Source organism: Planococcus citri, chromosome 1, assembly GCF_950023065.1.
Source record: "Planococcus citri chromosome 1, ihPlaCitr1.1, whole genome shotgun sequence".
In the NCBI taxonomy this organism is placed as follows: domain Eukaryota; kingdom Metazoa; phylum Arthropoda; class Insecta; order Hemiptera; family Pseudococcidae; genus Planococcus; species Planococcus citri.
In genome coordinates, this window is record NC_088677.1 from 63,954,753 (window position 1) to 63,981,083 (window position 26,331).

Sequence of the window (26,331 nt, forward strand, 5' to 3'; positions counted from 1 at the left end):
CACTCATTCCACTGGTCTCACAATAGAAACACAGAATGACATCTGCATAAAAATGAATAGGTAGATACCTACCTATTAATATTCCATTAAAAATTCAACACAAAGATCGACTTCAAAATAACAAAACAAAAAAAAAGTTTATTTTTCTTCTGATACAGAAAAAAATTACCCTAATACCTGTAACTCCATGATCCAGACCATTGTAAAACCTGAGTAAAATCTTTTTTTCACTTCCATACCTAATTTACGTAAATACCTCTACGTATGAGGTTTTTTATGCGTATGTCAGGCGTTGCTTTTCCAGCTCGAGGCTCATGTTCTCATCATTATGAGAAAATCTTTGGTATCTGAAAGCGAAATTTCCGCTTTAATTTCTTACTCAGTCATAAACTTAGAATAATTCTCATATAATGTGCAATGCTCCAAATACCAAAGCAGTGGTGATCATAGGTATTAGTATAGCGATTGAAAAGCTGCATTTGATTTTTTTCTATGTACATTTTCAACTTATCGTAATAGGTACATCAGATATTACGAGTACTTTGTGCACTTGCAATCAACAAATTCATTTCCTTCTTTTTTGAAAATTCCACTCAAAATCAAGAAAGAATTTCACCCACAAATACTCAAAATCAAAAACCCTCCCAAAAAAGTAGGGAAAATTCATCGTTAACCCTACGAAAATTGTTCAAAATTCCACTCGAAATTATCTCAAAAAAATCCAACAAAATAAAAAAAATAATCCTTCAAAAATTCGTGTGTGAAAAAAAAAATACAGTAGGTATAAGAAAAAGTCCTAAAACGGGTTCAGAAAAATAATCTGCAATCTTCCCAAAGTCGTGTACATATTTCCAAGAGTCAAAGAAGCAAATCACAAAAATTCCGATCCTATTTCCAAAGGATAGAATGGCGATCAACTTCAGCATATGAACTAATATTTCATTTCAGTCCTTTTTCCCCCTTTCTTCAATAAAGATTAGCTCCATAAACTGTTTTTGCGATTTTCAAAAATTGATTAAAAAGCTCAAAATTTGATTCTGAGTTGAGTGAACTTTTGATCAGTCAAATCGCAGCTCAATCTGAGCTAATAGGTGTCTAGTAAAGTTTTTATGTTTAGAATTAGTCACGATTATATCGATCTTCTCTTTATATATTTTGACAGAGATGCGAAGCGCGATTCGCACATTTTTTCAATACTGTACTTTACAGTGTTGCAATATCGTTTTTAGGATTTTTCATCGATATCGCAACACATTAGACGTAGGTAATTTCCCATCGTCAAACAACATGAAAAAATAGCATTCTATCAAATCACTTCGATTTCTTCTACTGTCTCAATCTCAAAATCTCATTGCTTGGATAAAAACGATGTATCTAAAACGTCTGTACGCAGCTAACACTAACCAGCTGTGTACCTTCCTATATTCATATGGTCGACACAAAAGGTTTAAAAAAAATCAAAAGCCACAGCTAGAAAATACCCATCACCAACGAACACGAAACTTACATTCTCTCGTAATTCAGCCTTTCTTCCATTTTCAACGATGGTTTCGTTTCTTTCACAGCTTCGATCAAAGATTCCATACGAAGTTTCGTATCATTCTAAAACGAGCAAATGGAATTAATTATTTTCACAATAATATTACTGAAAAGTTTGAATATAAGATCAACAGCGTTACGATTATGACAAACAAGAACATGGGTAATATACATGTGGCATAGGCCGGGGAAAATTGTAAATTGTAAATAAAAAATGAAAAAAAAAAGGCGAATATTCGAAATCACCATCTATGAAACGAACACTCACCTCTTCCGACATTTCCAGATCAGTTTCTGCGGAAATCAGGTCTGTAAAAAAACAAGTACAAATGAATTTTTACTTTACAACATTATCGACCCGAAAAAACATAATTCATCTCTACTTACCCACTCGGCAATTCTTCATATGAGCGGTATAAAAAACCGCTTGTAGATCGGCGCCGGTGAACCCTTCGGTAACTTGAGCAATAAGGTGAAGATCAACATCTTCAAGAATCTCGGTAGAGGAACAAATCACTTTTAAAATCGATAACCTCTCGTCCTATTCAAGAGAACATAAAATCGTTACTCGACGAAATTCACGCACAATGATGGAAATTTCGATTAGGTATCTTACTTGATTAGGCAGAGGACAATACACCATAGACCCTAATCTACCGGGTCTCAATAAAGCAGGATCAATTAGATCAGGTCTCGAGGTAGCAGCAAGAACCCATACTCCGGATACACTTTCAACGCCGTCTAATTCGGTTAGCAGTTGATTAACAACACGATCGGTTACGCCGGTGATATCGTTTCCTCGCCTGAAATGATCACAGATTAAGATGAAAAAATCGGTAGCGTTTTTCAGCGAAATTGAAAATGTTGAATGCGTACCTGGGAGCTAAACTTTCAAATTCGTCGAAGAAAAGTATACACGGTTTAGCATTTTGAGCTCTGAAAATCACGTAAGAATGATTAGATTAAAACTAAATAAAAAATACGAGCTGAAAAATGGGATATGTACCTTCGAAAAGTATTCCTAACACCTTCTTCGCTTTCACCGACATATTTCGATAACAATTCTGGACCCTGAAATCGTTACGAAAAAATTAATCACGCTGATTCGTAACATATTGGCAAATGAGGGCTTTCAAATTGACAACCTTTATCGAAATAAAATTCAATGAAGATTCACCTGCGACAGCACCAGCCAATAACGTTTTACCGGATCCAGGTGCTCCGTATAATAATACACCGGACGGCATTTTCAAAGGGCATTGCTTGAATACTTTAGGGTACTACGAAACAGAAAATACAACGATGAAATAAATCAATATTGAAAATAAAAACACACACATTCGAGAAATGCTCACTTTTGACGGCCATATTAATATTTCAGTCAACAACTGCTTAGCAGTATCAAGTCCACCGACATTTTTCCACGTGATAGACGAATTCTTATGAAAATCAACACCTTTCAGTGAAACGGGAACGATTTCGGAGACGGCTGTGTCAACATCTTGTTCGTTGACCGAAATTTGATCGATTTTTGGACATATCTTTACTGTAACGTGATGAAAAACATGAATTACACTTGAACTTCAACTCGAATTCGATGGAATAAAAGTAATTTACCTTGACGTTTAATAGCTTCGAAATAAATTCTGTCGACTAGATCGGAAATATCCTGTATACAGTATCCTTCTAACCGCTGAACAACATCGTCCAAATACTCGGATTTCAAAGTATTAATCGAGATATGATACTTCTCGGTTAGAAACTGGAGCAAAGATTCACGTCGTGCGTTCTACACAAACACAAAAAGTCAAATAAGTTCAACGAAGTAGCCCTAAATATTACAATAAATCTTTCGATGTTTCTTGATAACAAGAACGAACCTGATCTAAAGCTGGTAACCGTTTCTTGATAGAAAATATCGGTGCTCCTCGCGCACTATACAAACTGGATTCGAACGATGAAATATTCGTAGCAGTGGCCATCACAGTAATTTGATGCGAAACGTAGGAACGGATGAGATCACTAAGCATCGTCGATAATCTGAACAGAACGAGAAAAATGTTCGATATTATACCAATATACGTACATTTCGGTAAAACCACAATAGAACAACACAACGTACCTGTTCGTGTACGAAGATACGGATTTTTCGTTATGCTGCTGATCACTCTGCTTGGACGTAACGAACATAACATCAAGATCATCAAAAATAATCACCGAAGGCTGGAAATGCACACATTCTCTGAAAATTGACTCGAAAATGGTCTTCAATTTGGCAACTAATTTTCCTGCAGAAAGAAAACACCATTAATACACCTTGAAATAACGATAACCAGCAAAAATCTGTTCAACGGTACCTTTCAAGGACTTGCACTCTACGATTTTGACAAAGACTCCGTAATTCGATTGAGCTAATTCATCACCAAGTAACTTTACAAGACTAGTTTTACCAGAACCGCTATCACCTAAGATAAAACACACACATTGAAATTAAAATTCCAGCGAGTTACACAATAAAAAGAAAAAAAACACGACGAACCTTCGACAATGACGTGATTAGAATTCACGACCGAACTTTCATTTTTTAAATTTCTCAAAAATCCAAGTTCCAACAATACGGTCGAGTGAAGTTCTTGAATAACATCTTTATAAAAACTACAACCCACGTGAAAATAAAGAGAAAAAAAAAAATTAAAACTAATTCAAATTTTTACAAATTAAAAAATACCAAAATACTTCATACGACTTTCATACCTAAAATTCAGCAAGTCCAAACTAAACGGTTTCTCTTCAACAGCGTTCACATTGGTTTCAATTTTTCGTTCAACCGATACAAAATTACACTTCTGAACGTCGTCATAAGACATCTCGACGTAAGGGATATTCAGAGGATTAAAACTGAAGTACAAAACTTCGCCGCAAATATTCATCGAGCAGTAATTATTAATTATAACTTCATCATAGACTTGAGTATAAGCGTTGTAAAAACTACGAATATCATCGACAGTAGTTTTCATTTCATGAGATGAAGAAAAATTGATTTCCGTAACATTACAGGATACGGATTTCTTCACGACATCTAATTTAACTTTGCTATTTCTTTTTAAACCGAAGTTATCTCTGATAGTGTCCGAAACGAAAATAGTAGGGTAACAGTTTGCGCTTCGAAAATGAACGGTGGGTTGGAACGTAGACATATCTTCCAAAATATGAAGATGAACGTAGATTTCCTGCGTCGCGAAAGAAGTGATGTCTTCCGTTTGGTCGGATTTATCGTCTTTTAATGACTTCGAAGAACCAGAAGTAATTTGCTTCAACCTAAATACGAATATCATAAGAATCATTCAAAACGAGAGAATTCAAAAGAATGAAAAATCGAACCTGCACAACTGTATTCCTCGATTCTTGATTCGTTCGTGTTGAAAATGCTTCTTCGATACGAATACGTTGAACGGGTAAGTAGAAAACGAAGATGTAGCTTGGAATTCGAGCAGATCTATCGAGCAGCATCTGAAGACCTTGGAAAACGAAAATTCCGATTCACAAATTTCGGGTTTAGATTCATCGGGCGTTTCTTCTTTAACAGCCACGAATGAAATTAAATCTTTAAAAAACGAACTCCATGAATTCACCGATCTAGATTTCGGACTGCTTTCTGACGAACACGATGTACACGGTCTCACTTCAGTGGACACGATTACTTCGGTGAAATTCTCTAATACACCGTAGGCGTTATCTTCACTTAACTGATCTGAAACACGAAAGTAACACAATAATAAAACTTCTACGGTATTAAGTACACTAACAGGTGGTTTCCTTACCGATATGTATCATCACCGAAATAGACTTCGAAACCCATACCGTCAAATTTTGGTGAACACCCACCACGCGGATTTGGTTCAGTAAGCTGTTTTGAATCGTATCGGCGCTATTTTCCTGCACGAAAAAAATATTGATCATAATATGTAACAAAATTACTCACGAAACACACCGATTGAGTTGAAATGTACCAAAATTTCCCAATCATCGGAGCTGAACGGTGTGACGTGCAAGAATTTCAATGACTTCGCTTCCACCGAAGAAACTATGACGGTAGAGCTTTCTTCAAGAGATAGAGATTTTGCAAAAGCTGCACTGATGTTGAATGCATTTTCACCATTTACATTGTACGGAGTGGCGTAACACGAACCGTAACACAGCCTTTTGTCGTGTTTAATTTCAACACATCCCTGGAAAAAAGGATGCGTAAAAACTCAAATTCAACTTTGAAATGAATAAAGTAAGAACACTTACCGAAGGATTAGAGGCATTTCGAAATCTGTTCAATAACTTGGAATGCAAGTAGATGAAATTATTCGCGACCGGAATTAAATTAACTACAAGAGCGGTGATTTCAACCATACTACTTCCTTACTGAATTGATTGATCATAACTTCAATCACAATTTTCACGTGCGGCAACTTGTTTCCATCCATGCATGCCGATAAGCTTTTCCATGGCTTTTCCAGTCTATTTTCCAGCAAGAAACATATGATTTTTTTATGCAAACGAAACTCGTCGTACATTTTTTTAGGAATGCGGCAAATTAGAGTTGCATGAAAAAAATCGAGTGAATTTTCGTCGATGCGCATTGCGCAATGCGCAGAAAAGAACCACATTTTTCAAACCACTGTTGCTATTTTTGAAAATTTACCTTTCCTGAATATTTTTTTCCAAATTTTGTTTTTTTCCAGTATAAAATCGGAATGAAAGAAGAATAATGACATTACTTACTTTATATTGCGTAAATTCGTTTGTTATTTGTCATTTATTTCCATTTGTGTGCCCTTTTTCGAATACGAAATTTTCAAATTCTTCCCTTTTTTGTATCAAGAAGAGAGAATTTTCATTCTCATATGCAAAATTCCCGTTGCATTCAAATCATATGTGTTTCTGTTTATTCTTGATTTTTAAAATATAACGAACTTTCTAGTTTTCAAGCTTTACTACGTGATTTATTTGGAGAATGGTGGAGTGTGGATTCAAGAATTATGCGAATTTTTTAGAGAAATTTTTATAGAAATGGTATTTAAATTGAAGTAGTAGTTGTTTTATTCGTTTACTCATAAATTTCACTTCGATTAAGTGCTGATTTGTTGAGATTTTTATTGAGTAAGTAACCGGCTTTGTTTTCCAAGTCCGTTATGGTTTCCTCCCTTTTGTAAACAATCGTTACCTTTATGCATGTTTGTACGTAAACCAGTAACCAATGTTTCGTTTCGATTGCTAATGAATTGTGTATTTTATGTGCAGTTTTATCGGACGTTATTTCTTGAATTATGGCTCCTCCCCGTGCTGCTACTAGAGTTACCTTAGCTAATATAAGAAAGTCAAATTCTATATCTTCAGAAAATTCAATCATCGGTAAAAACATGTCATTTGCGAAAAGAAAAGCAGAGAATTCGCCGCCTAAAGGTGGTAATCACAAGAAACCAGCGTTCAACGATATAGAAAACGTAAGATTCGTTTCATCTTCCGTTTATTTACTCTCGTTTATGACCTGATTATGTCACAGTTCTCGGTTGTTTTTTGCAGGATAAATCGAAGCTGTTTGGTCTTAAAGGGTTGAAGAGCATAGCAGAGAATCAATCGAACGTTCCTTTAACTAGATCGAAAACTGGTAAACCTATTACGACGACAGCAACTCGAAATCCGCTCGGTAACATTCCAACGAATGCTGTCAGCGGTATCAAGTTATCTCAAAACAAAACCAACTGTCCGTTGAAAGCTAAAGATGTTACAAACGTGGTTAAAGCGAAACCTAGTAAACCAGTCACGCGTTCTAGTTCGAATTCTACGTTGAAGCCTTGTATTTCGAGTAAACCTGCCATCGTAGTGACTAAGGAACAGAAACCTAAAGAAGTTACGAAAGTTGTTAAGAAAATCAAATCTAAGACTGAACTTGATTCTACGAAGAATGTATCCAAATTAGCCGTTAAAGCTGAACCCGAAATACACGAGAATCAAGAAAACATTAAACCGGTTGAAAGGGAAAGGCCAGTCACCAGGTTATCCAGTAGATTATCGCTTAGAAAAAGTTTATCAGAAGAAAAGTCGTCTGAAAGTAGTTCTTTGTATATTTCCGCCCTTGAAGAAATGTAAGCCTATCTTACACATTTACATTCTGTAGTAATTTTCCATGCTTTAATCTTGTTTTTCATTTTACAGTTCTATTACTTCGTCGAAAGAGAAAGTTCTTGCCAAAAATGAAAAACCTATTTCTGAATTCGATAAAGAATTACTCCACGATCCTCATCAAGTTTCTCTCTATGCGATGGAAATTTTCGAATACTTGAAGTCTCGAGAGGTAAATTCAATCGATGTTCGTTTACATTATCATATCAAATCACGTTGCTTATATGATTGTTTCTGTTTAGCCTAATTTCGCTTGCGAAGATTACATGAGCAGGCAAAAAAGCATAAACGAAAATATGCGTGCGGTGCTAGTAGATTGGATGGTTGAAGTACAAGAAAGCTTCGAACTGAATCACGAAACTCTCTACCTCGCTGTTCGAATTGTAGATAAATACCTGAGTAAAGTTGTTATTCCGAAAGAGAAGTTACAATTAGTGGGCGCAGCCGCGATGTTTTTATCCTGCAAATACGACGTAAGGAGGGTTTGTTTGTTGTTTTTTTTTAGACCAACATCTGTGTTGAGTTGTCATTAATCTTGGCTCATTTTCTAGGAACGTTTATCACCGCTGATCGATGACTTTGTATATATTTGTGATAATGCGTACACGCATGATGATCTCTTGGCCATGGAACAAAGCGTTTTGTATCAGATTAAATTCGAATTAAGTTTCCCTATTTCTTACAGCTTCTTGAGAAGATACGCTAGAGTATGTAGTACGATATCCATATGATTTGATCTATCCCTTGTTACACATGTTTTAATCGATTTATTTACTCGTTTTACCAGTGCGCAAGAATCCAAATGCCTTTACTCACTTTAGCCAGATACATTTTAGAATTAGCTTTGATGAACTACAAAACAGTCACGTTGTCAGATTCCAAACAAGCGGCTGCTGCTTTATATTTAGCATTTAAAATGGTCAAGCACGATGAGTGGAACGATAAATTGGAGTATTATACTGGTAAAATATTCGGCCTAATTTTAACAACCACGTGTATCGTTCTGTCAAAATACTAAACAGAATTCTTTCCTTAGGTTACAAGAAGAGTGACTTCAAAGATATCGTTTTATTGTTCAATAAAATGCTTCACCAAGATCCTTGTGAGCAATTGAAGACTATCAAAACGAAATACTCCCACGAGTAAGCATTAAAAATTAAAAAGGTAGTAGTCTTTCAACTTTCGAGTTTTTAATTTGATTCGACTTTTCCAGATTATTTTTCCGAGTAGCCAATACTCCGCTATTAGAGGACGATAAATTGGACTTAGAGTAAAAGACGTTTATTTACTAAATTTTAAAAAATTTTATCACTATTTTACTGTTTTTTTTTAACAAAGTCTTCAGACTGCGCAATTTGCATGCGTTTTAGTTTTTAAACTTTTTTTTTGTCAAACTGATCTTTCCTTACTTATGTATTGTATTTTTTTGTAACGAATTGTAAATGTACATACTTTTGTGTTCAATTGTATATTTATTTTAAAGTGATAAAATTACGAGTTTTTTTTATACGTATCAAAATACTTTTTTAATTATTTTTAATTTTAACAATTTTTTAGAGCGGTGTTTAGCGCATCGTTCTGATTAATTTAGTAAATTACGTGAAATTTTTTTTCGTTTCTGTTGAAAAAAAAATCATCGTGTAGAAACGAAAGTCGATTTAGAAAATATTGAAAGAAACGTTGAAAGTTGGACGCTAGAAGTGTAAAATTTTGTAATATATGTTTTTCTATTGTTTGGATAATTTGATTGTTTTTTTTGTCAATGTAACTGAAACTTGAAAAAGAAAAGAAAAAAATTTCACAATCAACGAATTATATTGAAAACTTTTCACAGCGTAAGTATCGAAGTGATATTAATACCTTAATATTAAAACAGTGACGTAATAAAATGACTAACAAAAAATACGAATGAAAATAAATGAGCTATGGCTTCTATAACATGAAAAATAGAAAGGACGAAAATAAATTCAAAATGATGGTTTCCTCCAAAAAGGAATATTATCACTAAAGATTGATTTCAAATTCGATATACCGAATTTGAATTTTTCGTTTAGTTCCTGTCAAGAAACGCGTTCGTTGAGATTATCGTTTCTATTGAAATCATTGCGATTATTAATTCGTACACATTTAGGGCAAATTTTCTTCTGATTATAACATCTGATATGATGACAAGAACCACATTTGATACATCGAACAACAGCGTTGATTTGCCAAGGGAAAATGATCTCTTGTTTGGAACATATTTCGCACATGAATCCTCGAGCGTGGCATAATTCGCATTGACTTACGTGATTTTCGCACGTTTTCGATATATCGAGTAATATTTTTTTCAGTTTGTTGCTTTTCACATCTATGAGATCTTTCAACGAATAATTATCTGGATCGTTGTAAATATGCGACGGTACACTTTTCAGCATTTCTTGAGATCTGTGCAGGGAATTGAATAAATTAACATACGTAATAAAGGAGACGATGTTATCGACGATGGTAAATTATTTACCTTTGACCATATTTACACGAGAATATGAAATCTTTGATGTAAAATAAGGAGACTCGTAGAAGGCGAACTTTTTGAAGATCTCGAGCTCGATGATAAAGCATTTGATTTAAATCCATGATATTGAATAATGGATCAGTGAACATCTGGTCTAATAAGTCGAATGAAAAATTTGATACGGTGTATCTGGAATATTACAAATAACATATTTAAAAATAAAAACTCAACCAGACGATACAGATGGTAAATTCAAGATAAGCAATCTTACTTATTGAAATCCCATTTGGAAAGTACTTTGCCTGGTATTACAGCCATTTGTTCGGTATGACAAGATGTGCAAAAATATCGCCCGAGGTATTCGCAGTATCGAAATTTGGAGGCGTATTTTTGCGCTACTTTAGTTCCACAACCAGCACACCGGTAACATTGTTTCTCCATCATTTGTTTCCTTCTGTAAAAATACAGCGTGAATTTTAACGTAAAGAAGTATTTCAAAAATTACACGATTCAATGTAATTTTACAGACATAGGTGCTGGATGAGGTGTGAATATAATCTGTGGTCTAGGAGGAGCCCACTCCGATGTTCCTCGTAAAAGCGTCGATTTATCCAAACTTTGCTCATCGCCGTCATCGCCGATGAGTAAATGATTAGGAAGGGGTAAAATCTACGCAAAAATTTCAATATCAAGTTTTCTGATTATCAGAAACAATATTTCATTCGATATGAACCAACCAACCTTCTGAGGAGCATCGCCTTCGGAAACCAACCACTCGATTTCAGAAGCTGCTGGTAACTGGTTATCTTTGAATCTTCGAAGCAACGAGATCGCTACATTTTCAGCCGAAAGTGATAAACTTGGATCGTTGTTGCCTATTTTTGAACTATCCGAAAATACGGAAGATTTGGAAACCGATAAACCTGCAAAATACTGCAATATAGTAACGCATTTGTGGCATGGAAATGAAGGATGTTAAACTTTCACTTTACCCGAGCATTTATTCAGTGGACTGTTTTCTTTGGCATTCTCTTCATCTTCGAAATCGGTGGAGATACTTTCTGAAGTTGAATAGACAGATGAAGACAGCGAATTGACGCTTTGATCAGTTGTTATGGTGGCTGGAAAAATACACAACGTGAATTGATTTCAGATTGTCCGGAAACAGGCACAAGACCTGATTCTCAATACATACCATCCGTTGTTTCAGGTGATACGATATTCCTGGCGTGAACGAAATGTTTTTCTTTTTGTTTCTGTCGACGACGTATACGAATAATTCTCTTGAGCTGATTAATTTCTTCGTCACTTTCTTCGAGCATTTCATCGGCAACTACGTTCAATTGTTGATTGAATTTCGCCTGAAAATCACGATTTAGAAATTTCATTTCAGGCTCGAAAATATGTACAGAGAATCATTCTTTCATCACTTACTTGTTCCAAGGCAGCAATCAAAGCTTCGGATACATGGAAATGGGCGTTTTCTCGATCCAGTTCCGCGTAAGTATTGGTAAAAACACCAGAAGACAAAAAACTCATGATACTTTGCCCAGGGGACGGTTTGGTGAAACTTCCAACACATAAAGGTAGAGTAATATTGCCTCCATTTTCTATGAAACTTTTCCTTCGAGTAAGTTTAGGCGATGGGTTGACTAAAGTTTTCGTATCTTCGGAACACATGCTGGGGCTTTCATCATCTGATTCTTCCCATATTCGAAACGGTAACTTGAAAAATGACGACCTTCTTCGCCGCTTGTGTTTAGGAGTACTTTCAGAATTAGTTTCCAGTAAGTTTGTATAACTCGAGTTATTTGATGTGTCTGAATTTCGGCGCAATGTGATGGGTAATGAATGGCTTTTCTCTTTGGTTAGATTTTTTTCTGGTTTATCGTACCTATAAAGAGAGTAAATTCGAATTAAAATCAAATAAAATAACTACGAAATTATAGATAATCATAAAGTTGAATAACGAACCTGACTTTAAGTAAATCGGATAATAATTCTTTATCGTTAGAAGTATTTTCTTCAGAAAAGGAAGACTGTGAAAAGCTATTTCGTCTCATTCGAGAAACACGAGTCACGTTTTTCAAAAACGATATCCTATACTTCTCCTTATAATGCATTAAATACAAATCGGAAGAACTGAAATACTTTTTAAGTAAATTTTGCCTAATGAAGTGTTTCGTGTTTTTTTCATCTTCAGTCGCTTTGAAAGCCGAATTAATGAATTTTTCATTCGGTAATTTTAACGATGGTGCTTGCACATGCTCGTGAGGTGCGTCTACTTGATCAACAGGTTGTGGTAATTGTTCAACCGATTCTTTCACAGCTACTAAGGGTTTCTTAACTGACCACGAAGCATCATCGAGTTTCGGTTCAGGATACGATAAACTTCTACGATGATTGGATTTCTTTCTCGTATACTGAAAATGTAAAATAATAGACGACAATTAAGAAACTGATTTTGAGAGAAAAAAAATTACCATAATAATGTTTTAAAATTACCAAAGTTGAATCGATTTTTGCGAGCAAAGAGAACTGACGTTGTTCTACGGCTTTTAAGCAAATTAGCGTAGCTTCGCTATATTGAACTTGGCGTAAATAAGCTGTTGATTTATAGCACGACAGTAAATGTTCATGATCTGAGAGCAACCATGACAATTTTTCGGATAGTGTGTAATTTTCAATGCTGTAAATTAAAACAACATTTCGTAGATAATTTTTGAATAAGAGCACGAAAATTACGATGAATTTTTTTTTACCTTCTGTACAGCCAAGTGATAGCCTTATCTGTAGTACGAATAGGTGAGCGGATAGGTGATGCGTGGGTTCCAATACCTAAAAATGATGGCGAAGCAGCTAAAGCAGGCTGTAGCCAACTCAAGCCTTGAATAAACACCCATAAATCCGGTTCACCCTGCAATACAACAATACACAATACAGGTCACACGTTGATTAATCGGTAATTCAATCAGAATTGAATGAATAACTTACATTATCTTTGAAAAATCTGAATCCATGCTTGAATATATCAACTATGGCAATATGCAATCGATGCAGACTTTCATGAACTTCCCACAAGTTATCAGGATTACGAGATAATAGATTTTCCACCGTGATTTTCAGTTGGTTCAATAAAGTAGAATAGTTCTCTTCTCGATGATCCATTACGAGCTGAAAATTGAGGAAACAGTGAAATGTAAAAATCATTATTATGTGAGTGTACCTTATGATAACAAAAAAATTCCTCAACTCAATATTTTACCCCAAAAGTTTCTCAATAACATACCATTGATTGTAAGTAGAACGTGCGAATCATACATAAATGAGGTGAATTTCACAGGTAAGGAAATCCACGTAATTAGCCATCGTTTTAGCGGATTTATGTAGTATTTACATTGATAGATATAACAGGATATCAAACACCTGGGTAAACTTATCAAGCAACGATGAAAATTCCAACTTGGGATGAAATTTCTAGTGAGTTTGAGAGCTTTACTGAATAGTGAACTTGAACATATTCGTATTTTAAACACACAAAGCATTCAGAAATGTTGAAAATCAAAAGCTTACATCCGGAAGATAAGGGACTTTGGTTACTCCATAAACGTCAACTTCTCACTGTTGTTTCACAGGTTTATTAATTGTTCGGAAGTGGAAATTAACGATGAAGAAATCACGAATTTAACAAACCAGTTAATTAATCAACAATCAGTAAATTTCAACATGAACTAGAATAAAAAATTCAAAAAATAAAAGTCGTACTGAATTTTTGATAAAAATTTTATCAAAAATTTTTTCATTTTGTTTTCAAGTTTCATTTCAAGAGATGAATTTTCGTGATTGTTGAATCTCTCTTGTGGTTTTTCACAACTCAATTTTCTCAAGTAATAAGAAATAATGTGACTTGTCCTTATGAATTTCTCAAATATACAATAAATTGTTGAGGATTCATTTTCAAAACTAAATGATCACTGAGAACTGTTAGTGAAAATCATATTCTTGAACGATACGAAATTCCGTCCAATACTACCCACTTATGTTCAAGAAAACTGAATAATTTCAAGTACACTTCGAAATCGGTAGATAAAAATTTTAGAGATAAACATACGCGAAAAGAGATAAAAAACACCATGAAAGTTTAGAAGTCGTAATTGGAGTGTTTTAAGCATTTTAATTTTAATTTCGGTCAAGTTGCATCAATCTTGAAGCTGTTTTCGGCAACACCGAACTGAGTTCTCGCCTTTATTGTATCTTCATGTGCCCAAGAACATCAGAATGCAGAGTGTCATCAATACTGTGAAAGGCACCGCTCTTGGGGTAGCTGAATATCTGACTCCAGTATTAAAGGTATAGTAAAATACAATATATTTCACTTCTGTTGAAGTATTGAAAGATTGTACGAAATACTCGGCCTTCTTCTTTCTTTGTACTTGAACGTATTCTTATTCGTATGTTTAGGAATCAAAATTTCGGGAGACTGGCGTTATAACCCCGGAAGAATTTGTCGTAGCAGGTGACCATTTAGTCCATCACTGTCCAACGTGGCAATGGGCCTGTGGAGATGAAAGTAAAGCAAAACCATATCTTCCTTTAAGGAAACAATTTCTTGTCACCAGAAACGTACCATGTTCACGCCGTTGCAAACAAGTGAGTAACCTGGACTTGATCTCAGCAGGCAGTACTGCTGAACTGTTCCTTGTAAACTCACAATGTCTTTCGATTCTTTCAGATGGAATATAATGACGAACAAGAGAAAGTTATCGAACCTGATAGCGAAGGTGGTTGGGTTGATACCCATCATTACGATTTATCTGGTGATTTAGAAGAAAAAGTTCTAGAACTAACGTTAGATTCAGCAGTAAGTTTGCATAATTTAAATAGATATGCTTTTTATGGGGTAAACCTGTCTAATCTCTTGAAAATTTTATAGGAAGAACAATCCGATGAAGGAGCATGTAAAAGAAACAATATTTTCTCCAACGATGTAAATAATGAATCAAAATCCAATAATAATGCCGATTCGAATACGTGTAATGGCGAAGACGATGATGAAGATGACGAAGCCTTAGACATGGATGAATACGAAGAGAGTGGATTATTAGACGCCGAAGACAATGTAATTAAAATAATTCGTTTTTTACATTCACACATATAGGTATCGGAGACTCGTCGATGATTGCATCAACGTCTTCGACTTAATTATCATAATGATCTTATAATCGTTTACGAACGTCTTGTAAATTATCATAATTGGCATACGTATATTTTTGAATTCTTAGTCAAGGTAAAACGTGTGTATATTTTCACAACAACCCTTAATCCAATTTAATTATGTTACAGACAACGGTTGATATTAGTCAAACACTTTCAAACAAGAAAGAAAACACCCTGGAAGGCGAAATAGTAAAAACACGTACTTATGATTTGCACATTACGTATGACAAATATTACCAAACTCCTCGATTATGGATATATGGTTATGACGAGGTAATTCAACTCGATCCTTCCTAAATTTATCCTTGGAATTGTGAACCATGTCGAATTTAGTGAATTTGCGTGGAATTATTTGAGCGTGTTTGAAAATATACACCGCAGGGGTTCTCAAATTGTAATCGCCTGTTTCAGAATCATAAACCATTAAGCGTTCAAGAAATGTACGACGATGTTAGTCAAGATCACGCGAAAAAGACTGTAACGATGGAATCTCATCCACATATTCCTGGCCCACCGATGGCTTCAGTACATCCTTGCAGGTAATTTATTGGTTTTCTTTCAAGATGGATTTTTCCAGATTTAGGGTAATATTTTCCATATTGATTGTAGGCATGCTGAAGTTATGAAAAAATTGATCAATACTGTACTGGAAGGAGGTGGTGAATTAGGTGTTCATATGTACCTGATAATATTTTTAAAATTCGTGCAATCTGTCATACCTACGATTGAGTATGATTTCACGCAGAACTTCGCTCTGTAATTTTCATCAATCGATTGATCAAGTAATCTCGAAAAATACATTTTATTACAACCGTTTATAATATTAAGCTTTGTAAGTTTCGTTCTTTTTTTTTTTATTTTCATGTGCAGCTATCATCTTGTATTTGTTACTTAAAATTTACTAAACCATCTGAAGTGTATAGTGTATTAATAAAATTATTTGTATTGTTACCTTCTTTCTGTAACTAATTACTTGGCGCTCAATTGAGTACTAATTTGTCGATAATACGTACATACAAGATCACGTTCTTGTTCTTAATGCACTTGAAAATTCTTGATATTACAAAGTAAATAAAAAGCGTGAGAAGCTGATATCGGTTTTACGATGTATAACGCAAATAGAGTGTTGTGAATTTTACTGAACTTTGTTCGATTCGAAACTACAGAAATTTTTTATCGGATTACGTTTCCGATAATTTTGAATGAATTGAGGGAAGTAGAGCAAATATTTGAAAGAATGATAATGAACTAAATACAAGTTGATGGGCAATTGGGCAAATTAGAATTGCAGTAGATATTTTTAGAAAGCTTCAAATGCTCTGTGTGGCACTATGTGTCGATATCTATGGGCATAATATCCAGTCAAACAAGTGAGCAAATCTTCCCAATACCGTTCTATCTTTTCGCTGATGCTGAGATATCCGTGAAGAACGGATGCAGCTGAATATTTCAACATTAGAACTTCCTCAAAGACACATATCAATCGTTGGTCTGCAACGAAACTGTATTTGTTAAACGATAAAATCCCATTCAACTTTTTTTCGCGTATTTCCTGTGATAATAGAATATCAACACAATCGTTGATCTACCTATTGCATCTTCCTGCATATTTTCGACTTTCAACATCTAGTAGTCATTAAAATTTTCAATCCTGTCAATATTCTAAAACATTGATCGAAAATTGAACCCAACATCAATATTTATTTTGAAAATTCCACATTATCTCAGAATGTGAACCACCAGCAGTTTAATCCGTTAAATTAGATTGGTCGATCTTTCAACCAAGTAACTCTAAGAAAAACGTCAGAAAAAATAATCAACGAATAAAAAATGACAACAAGCAAACCCGCCGTATAATAAATAAAATAAAATTGGCACATTTTTGCTGAAAAACTTCATTAGTGAATTATTTTTTTTCAAAACTCGAACTTAAAAAGTAGGTAATAAATTTCATCTAAAACGAAGTTGAATACTTTTCACAAAAAAGCATTGCATACGATAAAAAAAATTGAAAATACTGTGTAGCTTAGAAATTAGAAGAAAAAATAAATAACGTCGTTGCACGAGAATTAGGATCATTACAACAGGGAACTGATATATAAGACCGCGAACGTCAACTAAAACATACTGTGAAGGAATTAAGTCTGGTGTCTATTTCAACGAGCGCAAATTTGTGAAAGTTTTTAAAATCTCATCACTGGTGTTCTTTCTAAGAGTTTGGTGCTCGAGAACGATGGGCTGTATAATGCCAATTAGAATTTTCTTCAATTCGCCGGTCAACATTTCACCGCTAGAATATTTCTGAAAAAATTCAAAATCGTAATAAGAACTTTTTCTTAAAAAGGTTGAATTTGTTCTGAGAAAAATCCATCGATAAGATATGAATCATGCAACCAATTCTCTCATTTAATAAAAATTACTCATACGAGTACATATAAAACCATAATAGATAAATTAATCGATTAACGATTTAAATTGAACGAGTTTTTACGAGGAAATAAATATGAGTAATATTTACCTTTCCTATCTCTTCCAATTTTTCATCATCATCCAAGAAAAATTTCAGGTACTGATAGGATACATCTACGGAACAATTTCCACCTTTCGCTCTATGCTCTTCTATCGTAGCTTGTCCGCCAGAAAATGCGTATTTATTGACCTAAATAACAAATCAACAATCAATAAATCACACCATTTCATACTCGACTCCAAAATAATAACCGTCTTCTCACTTTATTAGCAATTTGTTTCGGAGTATCTGTCATAAATATAGCAGAATTATCATCACTCGCGGACATTTTAGTCATAGCTCCTTGAAGAGCTGGGAAAAATACTGAATGTATTAGCGCAGGTTTCGGAAAACCAAGCTTAGGGGCAACATCTCTCGTCATTCTAAAATAAGGGTCCTGAAACAACATCGAAGTAACTTTTAACGATAGTGCAATAACACGAAAACACGCTTTGGAAAGTATACATACTTGATCAATTGCACATGGTATCAAACAAGGAACTTTGGCTCCTTCCCCGAATATGAAAGGAAACGATGAAGACAGCGCCGGAGCAGCTTGAAACGGAGGAAAGCTTATTTTTCCAATATGATCACTATCCGTTAAACCGAAAATACCTTTTATTTGATTGAACGTAACACATTTACTGATTTTCGATATATTTTCATAAAATGCGCCACACTGTCTGAAAATTAAGATGAAATATCACTCAGTTGAGTTTTTGATTGATACTTAAACACTTAAAGAATAATGAAAAAGTGAAAAACACTCATGAACTTACCCCATATACGTAAAATTCGTAAAAATGAACGTTTTTTCGGGATTAAATCCGCAAGCAATGATATCTTTAGCATTTTCATAGGCTAGTTTCTTAGTGTCTTCTAATTTGAAATCTTTCCAGTAAAATTTCTCGTCATCAGTCAATTGAATTATCACGGGCACATTGAATACATCTTGTAACCACCTGAACAAAAGATTACACGAATACAATCACACGTGTGTTACATTTTAATGACGTTTTGACCTTAATCTTTGATCGACCAACTTTGTAAATATAAAGGGTATCATATGACCAAGGTGCAGCGCTTGTGACGAAGGACCTCTACCAGTATATAAGTAGAATGGTTTTCCTTGTTCGTAGGCATTGAGTATTTGATACAAATCCCGATGCGAAAAAAATATCTTCCTGCGGAGAAAATGATGTGCCTTATGACCGGTAACTTTTTCGAAACGAGCTATCAAATCATCGTCTATCTTAGAAGAACCAAATCTTTCTGTAAAGCAAAAATCACAAGACGTTAGGATGAAAGTGAAATGGAAAACACACAAGTTTACAATTTTAAAATTATGATACCGACTGATCAATTTATCGTAATCCACTCCGGTAGGTGAGGTGCTCGATACTTCCCATGGATTCACAACATCTTCATCAATATCGACACCGTTCAGCGCATCCGCCACTTCTTCAGTTTTGGACTCCATTCTACAACGATTATTGAAGAAAAATTTAGCACGTCACACCATGTAAACGAAAAAATTTCACCACAAAGTAGCACCAAATAAATAGTAAAGACAATGAAATGATGAAATTTCGTTCACCACGTTATCACCGTATCAGTCGTGTAATTTAATATCAGTGTTATGGGATTTTGAAATTTTTATTTCCTCGTCAACCGTTCAGTTGAAATAAGTTAAAATGATAAACTTTTTACGGCGAATTTGAAAATAGCACCCAGCAATCCATTAGTGAGCATGGGATAATTAATTAGACAATCATTTAATCATTTTCCCCACAAAATGAAGTTGAAATTTTAAACGAATGAAATCAAGAAGGAATATTTCACACTGAATTTCTCTGGTAACATTGCTTAAGCTTTCGTCAACGATGAATAATTTCAATTTTTTTCAGTGAAAAAAATTCTACGTAAATTTTGACGTGTCGGTTATTATTTACGAGGCAGGAAAAAATCATCGTCAAAAATCGTATACAGTTACAGCAGTAAGTTTCTTGTTGCTTGCACCATGTACCTAGACCTACTTGCTGCAATATTTTGTGCAAAAATCAAAATCATCAGAAAAGTAATGAAGGAATGTCGCAGCCTATTTGCTTCATCACAATCATCTTGAGTCTATAGTTCCCTACTTGAGTCTTGAAGCCGGAAACGCGTAATGTTTAAATGATAAATCAATCAGAAATTCAAAATTGGACAATCAAAAAATGAATTTACATGCGAAATGGACTGAGACAAACAATTTGAATAATTTAATTAAAATAATTCATAATATTTTGTTCTGCCTTCTAGGCTGTTTCCTCTTTACACTACATTGTGCAACGCACTACTAAACCAATTTTTTTATTATCATTCAAATTTACGAATACTTTTCGTGGTCTATTTTCATGTTCAAAGCACCAAGGCCGAGAAATTTATTTAATGAAATATCAATGATTTATAAACTCATTACTAACGAAATATTTCATCATTCTTATGAACCTAATGATCTATTAAATTTCAAGTAAGTACCTACCTACTTACTGAGCAAGTGAGCAAACACAGTTATAGAGTAAGATTGAAAATCTCTTCTGAGTTCTGATCATTACTGTAGAACTATTTCTTCAGTTAAAATTCAGAAAATAAACGAATTAAAGCTTATTCTGCTTCAATATTGTACCATTATTCAAATTCTGAATGGTATTTAGTATTTTCATTCTATTTCAAATTTGAATTGAACATAGTGCTATAAGAAAATGTTCTTCTGAAACTTTTCGATATTCGCTGACTCGCTGTTGTTGTTGTACGACACACTGAACAAATCTAAATTTGTAATGAGCGAAAGTTTCATGCAAATTGCAAATACTCACGAAGGAGAGAATAGGCAAATTGCTGAAGAGATATTTGAAAATATTATTTACAAATTTTTGAAATTTTCCTTCAAATAAGTTTATCAATATTTTGCAAAAATTGAACGAAGTTTTTTTGCTTTTTTCAATAACTTTTCTTCGTACATTTTCACAGAAATTTATGGATTTGAATTTTGAAAGTTACCAGAAATTTTTCTGTCATGAATTTTCACTTTTCAGAAATTATACTTTCCGTGGAAAATTTCCTATCATCTCTTCTCTTCGACTTCTAACTTCAGTTCTTCGTTCTTCCAAGTTGTATTCTGTAGTTGCTTTCCTTTCCTAGATTGCGGCGGCTTCATTCTCTAGTTCTCAGTCCAAATTTTGATTTTTAAATAGATATATTAATTATTATTTGATGGTATGATGGTAATCTTTTATTTTGAAATTTTTTTTAAAAAAGGGTCAACATTCTAGGCCAACTTGCTCTGCGATTGGTTAATTTAAAAATGACGTCTTCAAAACATCCAATCAACGAACAAATTCTCTTATCAGTGCTGTCACTTATCAATTCATCTTTAATCCACCAAAAAAGAATGCAGCAGTCAGTGAAAAAAACACTGTTGAATAAATTCTAATTTATTTTATGAGCCTAAATAAATTTTCCGGTGAAAAATAATAATAAAAGTGTAAATTCAGTCGTAAGTTTAATACTTGTTCGATACTCACGTTATATTTTTATTCTGTTTACGATTGAACGCAATTATAAGAGAGCCAAAGTAATCAAACCATCAACGAAAACTTCTTGAATGTTTTATTTTTTAATCGAGTTTTAGTGATTATCTGTTATCAGTAGAACGTTTTTATTTCTCATCTACGTTGTCTAGAAGTGTCATTAAAATGAACGGAAGTTGTATAATCAGCTAAGTTCTCAAGTTGACGTTGACTCGATTATGTGTAAATAAGTTAATATACAATGGCTGCGTTAATTAATCCTGGGAGCAGTGCAGGATCTGGAAACGATAGGCAGTTTTCCAACAAGAAATTGGTCTTGATCGCCAAACTGGAAGGATGCAATGACGATATCAATCAAGCAATATTAATACCCAATATTGAAGGCGTTATCAGTGTTTCAAACGATAAGTACGTATGGTTTATTTTTAAATTCGTGAAAGACCCTTATGAGGCTAAACACTGATACCTTATTTCTTTTGCAGAACGGTTAGAGTATGGTTGAAAAGAGACTCCGGACAATATTGGCCTAGCATTTGTACTTACTTGAATTCGGCAGCTACCTGCTTGTATTATCATGGCGAAACTAGACATTTGTTCGTCGGTTTAGAGAACGGTATTATAGTTGTAAGTATTACACAGGTTGTCAAACACACGTCAGATAAACACTCAGCTAATCACACCGTGTTGTTTTAGGAATTCAATGTGTCGGATGATTTCAATCGTTTAACTCAAATTAGAGATATTCAAGCTCATCAGTCTACAGTCACAGCGGTGTATTATAATGCTAAATCCGACTGGGTTATTAGTATAGGTCGCGATAAAGTTCTCCAATATTATAACTTTCAGACTGGAAAACCCATCAATAGTTATATTTCCAATGCTTGGTGTACCGCTTTAGCGTATCCTTTTTGAAATTTCGTATCTAGGCTTGCTTATAAAATTAAGATCGATGAAAATTAGAGTATTTTCCTTAACTTGTATTCTAGGTTTGATTCCGATACGAATCATGGCTTTATTGGTGATTACTCCGGCCAAATCACTATGTTAAAATTAGATAATATCGGCGTTAAAGTCATTACTACTCTGAAAGGACATTCGGGCAGTATTCGCACCTTGACGTGGGATATCACCAGTCGACAATTATTCTCTGGTAGTTTTGATCAAACCGTAGTTGCTTGGGATATCGGTGGACAACAAGGAACGGCTTACGAATTACAAGGGCATAAGTAATCCTCTTCTGCTACGAAGATTATTACCATACAATCGACGAGTGAAACTAAATCTCGTATTATTTCTAGGAACAAAGTAACCGCTATTTGTTACGCTCCTCAAAAACGTATTTTAGTATCCGGAGGCGAAGATAGCGTTATCGTTTTTTGGGATATGCGTATTAGAAGAGAAGAAGTATGAATTATTTTTATCGAGATGTCTCGTTCTTATTAAATACTTATCTCCGATTTGATAAACTTTAGACGCCTTCGTGGGTAGAATCAGACACTTGTCAACTATGCAGTGTTCCGTTCTTCTGGAACTTTCGAGCCATGATGGATCAAAAGCAATTTGGATTACGTCAACATCATTGTCGCGGCTGCGGACGAGCCGTTTGCGACAAATGTAGTGAAAATCGTTCAGTCATTCCCGTAATGGGCTTCGAAAACCCCGTCCGAGTTTGCGACACTTGTTACGTACACAAAAAAGATGCCGAGTAAGATATATTTATTTTTTTGCAATACGAGCACATTTTTGACATTGTTTAAACCTACCATGTTATTGCTTTTTGTAGCCTGACGTCTTTAGCATCGTTCCACGATGCCAAACATAGTATAGTTTTTATGGATCTCGATGAACCAAAGAAGAAACTTCTTACTGTTGGTCAAGACCGGCTTATCAAAATATGGGATACATCTGTGCTATTGTAAAGAAACCCGTTGACCCGTAAACTCTTCGTTAAGTATTTCTATGTTGATATTTCTGTCGTTTTCCTAATAAGTTAGATCTTATTTATTTGTTTATTCATCTTTTTCTACGTACTGGGGGAATCGCATTCATTATAAACGTTTAGATGCGTTAATACAATATATACTCTACTTCTTCTAATTTATGTGATATTTAAAATGGAAAATTTTTCTGTACTAAATATCATTGTTTGATAAACGTACCTATATTTACATTCAAATAAAGTAATTACGAAGATTTGACTAGTCATTTTATTAGGAGAGTGGATTTTTAAAAGTGAATTGATCATAACTTTCTCCGATGAGTTCATCTGACCTCTAGGCTACGTGCCTTACTGCACGTGATGAAAAAAAACAACTAGATAACTATACTTGATAACAAAAATTAGGTAAAAACATGAAAAACATTTATTACGAATTCAGTACAAACAGACAGTGGCATTAAAAATCACAGAGCAGGAGCTGGCTTAATACCCAATAAATTCAGTCCATTGGTGAAAACTTGATGAACTGCCTTAATAAGGTACATTCTTGCTACGATCAATGGAAGTAATTGAGGTCGATTATACTGCAAAAAAAAAACGTTTCAAACAATATTCCTTTTTAAAAATTTAAAAGCACGTAGGTACCTAAGTCTGTGGTAATCAACTCACCAATAGTATTTTTGTACTCCTATAATAAGAGCTGACTGTACGAGACATATTGTGTAAGAAATTATACAGTATATAAGGTGAAAATTGCCCTTTCTTTATATCTTTCCCTGCATTCAACACAACGTTGGGGAATTGTAGTAAAAAATTGAAAAGGATGATCCACTCTTTCTAAAAACAAACAAATACACATAATGTCGTGTAGTAAATTTCTTAAATTTTCAAATGACGAACTAGTCATGAATTACAATTCTTACTTCTTCTTTAAGCAAACCGAAATCAACAGAATCGACCGAAGGTAGCGGAGGATAACATTTTTTTTGTACTCTTTCTTCATATTCGTGAATTATGGCATTCAGTCTCGAGTAATTATACATGATAAAAACAGCAGTGCCTGTCACAAATGAACATTTATCAAGTAGAATTCAACTATAGATTATTAATAATAATTGATCAACATTCACCATCAAAATCTTCCAACAGTGGATTTAAATTCATTAAAACTGGACTATTAATTTTCACGTGCAATAAATTGAATTTCAAAAGAGCATCTGTCAATAATTCGGTAACATGTAGTAAAAGCTTATCCCTGTCTTTCATTTCTTCAATCATTATTTTGTTTTTTATCCTGAAAAATTTGAAATGACACGTTTTAAATCCGTTCTGCTGCGGATTAAAAAAAAATGAAAAATTAGTACTTCGAATAACATAATGTACATTATACCTTCGGTATTCAGGTACAGTGATGCTGGTTTCTTTCATTTTAGTTTCAGCGTTTTTTACAACTCCACATAGAACAAGTCGGTATTGCGAGCGATCAACTGAGCTATTTGATTTATGAGTAAAGTATAATTTTTGATCACTCTCGTCGTTTTCCATCACATCGAAGCCAATAGCTGATGTTAAATTTTTTGCAATTTCTACTAAATAATTCACTCTGAAATTTGTAAGATCATCCGAGGACGTTTCTCTATCACAGATGAAACAGATTTCCTGTCGAAATATAATTTGAATAAGAATCATTCGCATACTTGAAAATGAAAAAGGTGATGATATGTTACACCTTACTTCTTTAGAAAACTGAGAACAGTGGCCATAATCAGAAGACATCGAATTGATCTGCTGAATGCATCTGGTGAATGTTTCTTTTCGATCTAATGACACCAGTATACGATTTTTCTCGATCTTTACACTCTGGATTGGTAAGTTTGAATTTTTAGTAACGTCGTCCAAAGCTTGACGAGCTGCCTAGTAGAAACACAACGTAAAAGGGCATTAGGAGCATGCAAGAATTGATTGAAATTAACGTAAAAAATCGAAGGTTTTTATTCACTTCAGCAGAAGCATCATTCGTAAGAATAACGAAGTCTCCTTCGGATATACGTTGAGAAGTTTTGAGCACACATGGGCTCAGTCTGAAGGGTTCAATTGACTCCAGTTGTTTCACGAGGGTTTTCTGAAGATCAGAGAAGATATCTGTTTCCATTTTTGAATACTAATTTGGTCGTTTATAAAAGAGGAAGGTATTATTCTCAAAATGATCATTGGAGAAAAAAATTTCACTGGGATTTCACGATTGATAACAAATTTTTGATAACGATTCCGCTCAACAACAACAATGAATTATTTAGTAAGTGGTCACACTGAATTTAGCAACTTTTTGAAAAAAAAATATGAAAATTGAAAAAAGCGGAAAAACGAAACTGAAAAACTCGAAAAATCATGTGGAAAATGGAAAGATTGTTAAATTGAATTGAAATCGATTCGGAGTGTTCAACTTATGAGGACAGGATTAAACTTTCAGCAGTTTCAGCTGGGAGCTGATGAAGTTAGTTATAAAACCTTCTGAAGTAGGTACGTTTTGAATTTTGAAATTGCATGCTGTAGAAACGTCAAATTTTGCTGAAAATAGCTGGAAGCTCCAGGTCCAGATCGGCTGGAAATTGGTGATAATTGATTCGAAAGGTCAATTTTAGTACATGAACCGAGTTTTAGTTTAGATTTAAATCTCCATTTTTGCTATTTGCTCTTTCTGTAAAAATTATTACATCCGATAGGCTATTTCTGCTATCTTCAAAAATTCACCAATAATCGAAAAATCAACTTCGCTAGCTGAAAATTTGCTTCTGAAGTTTAGGTGACATGCTGTTTCAGTGAGCCAAATTTCAGTTTGATTGGAGTCGACGAGTTGTAAAGGTTCCCTTGTAAGCATTTACTTACG

The 26,331-nt window shown here is 34.2% G+C and overlaps 7 protein-coding genes across 9 annotated transcripts; 3 read left to right on the forward strand and 4 right to left on the reverse strand.

The window, feature by feature from the left end:
* Positions 1 to 118: 118 nt before the first annotated feature.
* Positions 119 to 6,094, reverse strand: Pex1 (peroxin 1). The gene is made up of 19 exons (XM_065347025.1): positions 5,833 to 6,094; positions 5,550 to 5,768; positions 5,361 to 5,475; positions 4,921 to 5,290; positions 4,294 to 4,857; positions 4,079 to 4,194; positions 3,897 to 4,004; positions 3,662 to 3,827; positions 3,420 to 3,579; positions 3,157 to 3,328; positions 2,895 to 3,085; positions 2,685 to 2,819; positions 2,546 to 2,610; positions 2,416 to 2,475; positions 2,156 to 2,342; positions 1,927 to 2,080; positions 1,808 to 1,848; positions 1,508 to 1,602; positions 119 to 347 (listed from the first exon to the last, which is right to left on the reverse strand). The coding sequence occupies exons 1-19, from the start codon at positions 5,938 to 5,940 to the stop codon at positions 275 to 277; spliced, it is 3,099 nt and encodes a 1,032-aa protein (XP_065203097.1). The 5' UTR covers positions 5,941 to 6,094; the 3' UTR covers positions 119 to 274.
* Positions 6,095 to 6,485: 391 nt separating this feature from the next.
* On the forward strand, positions 6,486 to 9,455 carry CycB3 (cyclin B3). Of its 2 annotated transcripts, none has more exons than XM_065347039.1 (9): positions 6,486 to 6,690; positions 6,832 to 7,034; positions 7,114 to 7,676; positions 7,747 to 7,885; positions 7,956 to 8,195; positions 8,265 to 8,420; positions 8,501 to 8,675; positions 8,750 to 8,855; positions 8,927 to 9,455. In XM_065347039.1, the coding sequence occupies exons 2-9, from the start codon at positions 6,858 to 6,860 to the stop codon at positions 8,985 to 8,987; spliced, it is 1,617 nt and encodes a 538-aa protein (XP_065203111.1). In that variant the 5' UTR covers positions 6,486 to 6,690; positions 6,832 to 6,857; the 3' UTR covers positions 8,988 to 9,455. The 2 variants fall into 2 exon arrangements, with proteins under 2 accessions (XP_065203111.1, XP_065203112.1); XM_065347040.1 differs by having other exon boundaries at positions 6,488 to 6,690; positions 7,956 to 8,186.
* A 54-nt stretch (positions 9,456 to 9,509) lies between these two features.
* LOC135833300 (run domain Beclin-1-interacting and cysteine-rich domain-containing protein-like) lies at positions 9,510 to 13,990 on the reverse strand. Of its 2 annotated transcripts, none has more exons than XM_065347028.1 (13): positions 13,781 to 13,990; positions 13,202 to 13,381; positions 12,970 to 13,124; positions 12,713 to 12,896; positions 12,182 to 12,630; positions 11,642 to 12,101; positions 11,403 to 11,568; positions 11,200 to 11,328; positions 10,949 to 11,130; positions 10,737 to 10,876; positions 10,479 to 10,661; positions 10,214 to 10,396; positions 9,510 to 10,140 (listed from the first exon to the last, which is right to left on the reverse strand). In XM_065347028.1, exons 2-13 carry the CDS (start codon positions 13,373 to 13,375, stop codon positions 9,774 to 9,776), a joined length of 2,772 nt encoding a protein of 923 aa, XP_065203100.1. In that variant the 5' UTR covers positions 13,376 to 13,381; positions 13,781 to 13,990; the 3' UTR covers positions 9,510 to 9,773. The 2 variants fall into 2 exon arrangements, with proteins under 2 accessions (XP_065203100.1, XP_065203099.1); XM_065347027.1 differs by having other exon boundaries at positions 13,497 to 13,990.
* A 314-nt stretch (positions 13,991 to 14,304) lies between these two features.
* Positions 14,305 to 16,375, forward strand: Atg3 (Autophagy-related protein 3). The gene is made up of 7 exons (XM_065347048.1): positions 14,305 to 14,557; positions 14,669 to 14,857; positions 14,940 to 15,068; positions 15,141 to 15,326; positions 15,551 to 15,697; positions 15,836 to 15,963; positions 16,034 to 16,375. The coding sequence occupies exons 1-7, from the start codon at positions 14,486 to 14,488 to the stop codon at positions 16,182 to 16,184; spliced, it is 1,002 nt and encodes a 333-aa protein (XP_065203120.1). The 5' UTR covers positions 14,305 to 14,485; the 3' UTR covers positions 16,185 to 16,375.
* Positions 16,376 to 17,248: 873 nt separating this feature from the next.
* On the reverse strand, positions 17,249 to 19,558 carry TrpRS (Tryptophanyl-tRNA synthetase). Its single transcript, XM_065347045.1, has 7 exons — positions 19,290 to 19,558; positions 18,977 to 19,205; positions 18,713 to 18,895; positions 18,403 to 18,616; positions 18,157 to 18,330; positions 17,943 to 18,083; positions 17,249 to 17,725 (listed from the first exon to the last, which is right to left on the reverse strand). Exons 1-7 carry the CDS (start codon positions 19,411 to 19,413, stop codon positions 17,576 to 17,578), a joined length of 1,215 nt encoding a protein of 404 aa, XP_065203117.1. The 5' UTR covers positions 19,414 to 19,558; the 3' UTR covers positions 17,249 to 17,575.
* A 1,681-nt stretch (positions 19,559 to 21,239) lies between these two features.
* Wdfy2 (WD repeat and FYVE domain containing 2) lies at positions 21,240 to 23,698 on the forward strand. The gene is made up of 7 exons (XM_065347044.1): positions 21,240 to 21,913; positions 21,988 to 22,129; positions 22,199 to 22,404; positions 22,492 to 22,731; positions 22,804 to 22,909; positions 22,978 to 23,210; positions 23,289 to 23,698. The coding sequence occupies exons 1-7, from the start codon at positions 21,747 to 21,749 to the stop codon at positions 23,422 to 23,424; spliced, it is 1,230 nt and encodes a 409-aa protein (XP_065203116.1). The 5' UTR covers positions 21,240 to 21,746; the 3' UTR covers positions 23,425 to 23,698.
* A 156-nt stretch (positions 23,699 to 23,854) lies between these two features.
* LOC135833310 (DALR anticodon-binding domain-containing protein 3) lies at positions 23,855 to 25,742 on the reverse strand. The gene is made up of 7 exons (XM_065347046.1): positions 25,444 to 25,742; positions 25,179 to 25,358; positions 24,835 to 25,103; positions 24,575 to 24,738; positions 24,368 to 24,504; positions 24,114 to 24,281; positions 23,855 to 24,028 (listed from the first exon to the last, which is right to left on the reverse strand). Exons 1-7 carry the CDS (start codon positions 25,594 to 25,596, stop codon positions 23,909 to 23,911), a joined length of 1,191 nt encoding a protein of 396 aa, XP_065203118.1. The 5' UTR covers positions 25,597 to 25,742; the 3' UTR covers positions 23,855 to 23,908.
* Positions 25,743 to 26,331: the final 589 nt, after the last annotated feature.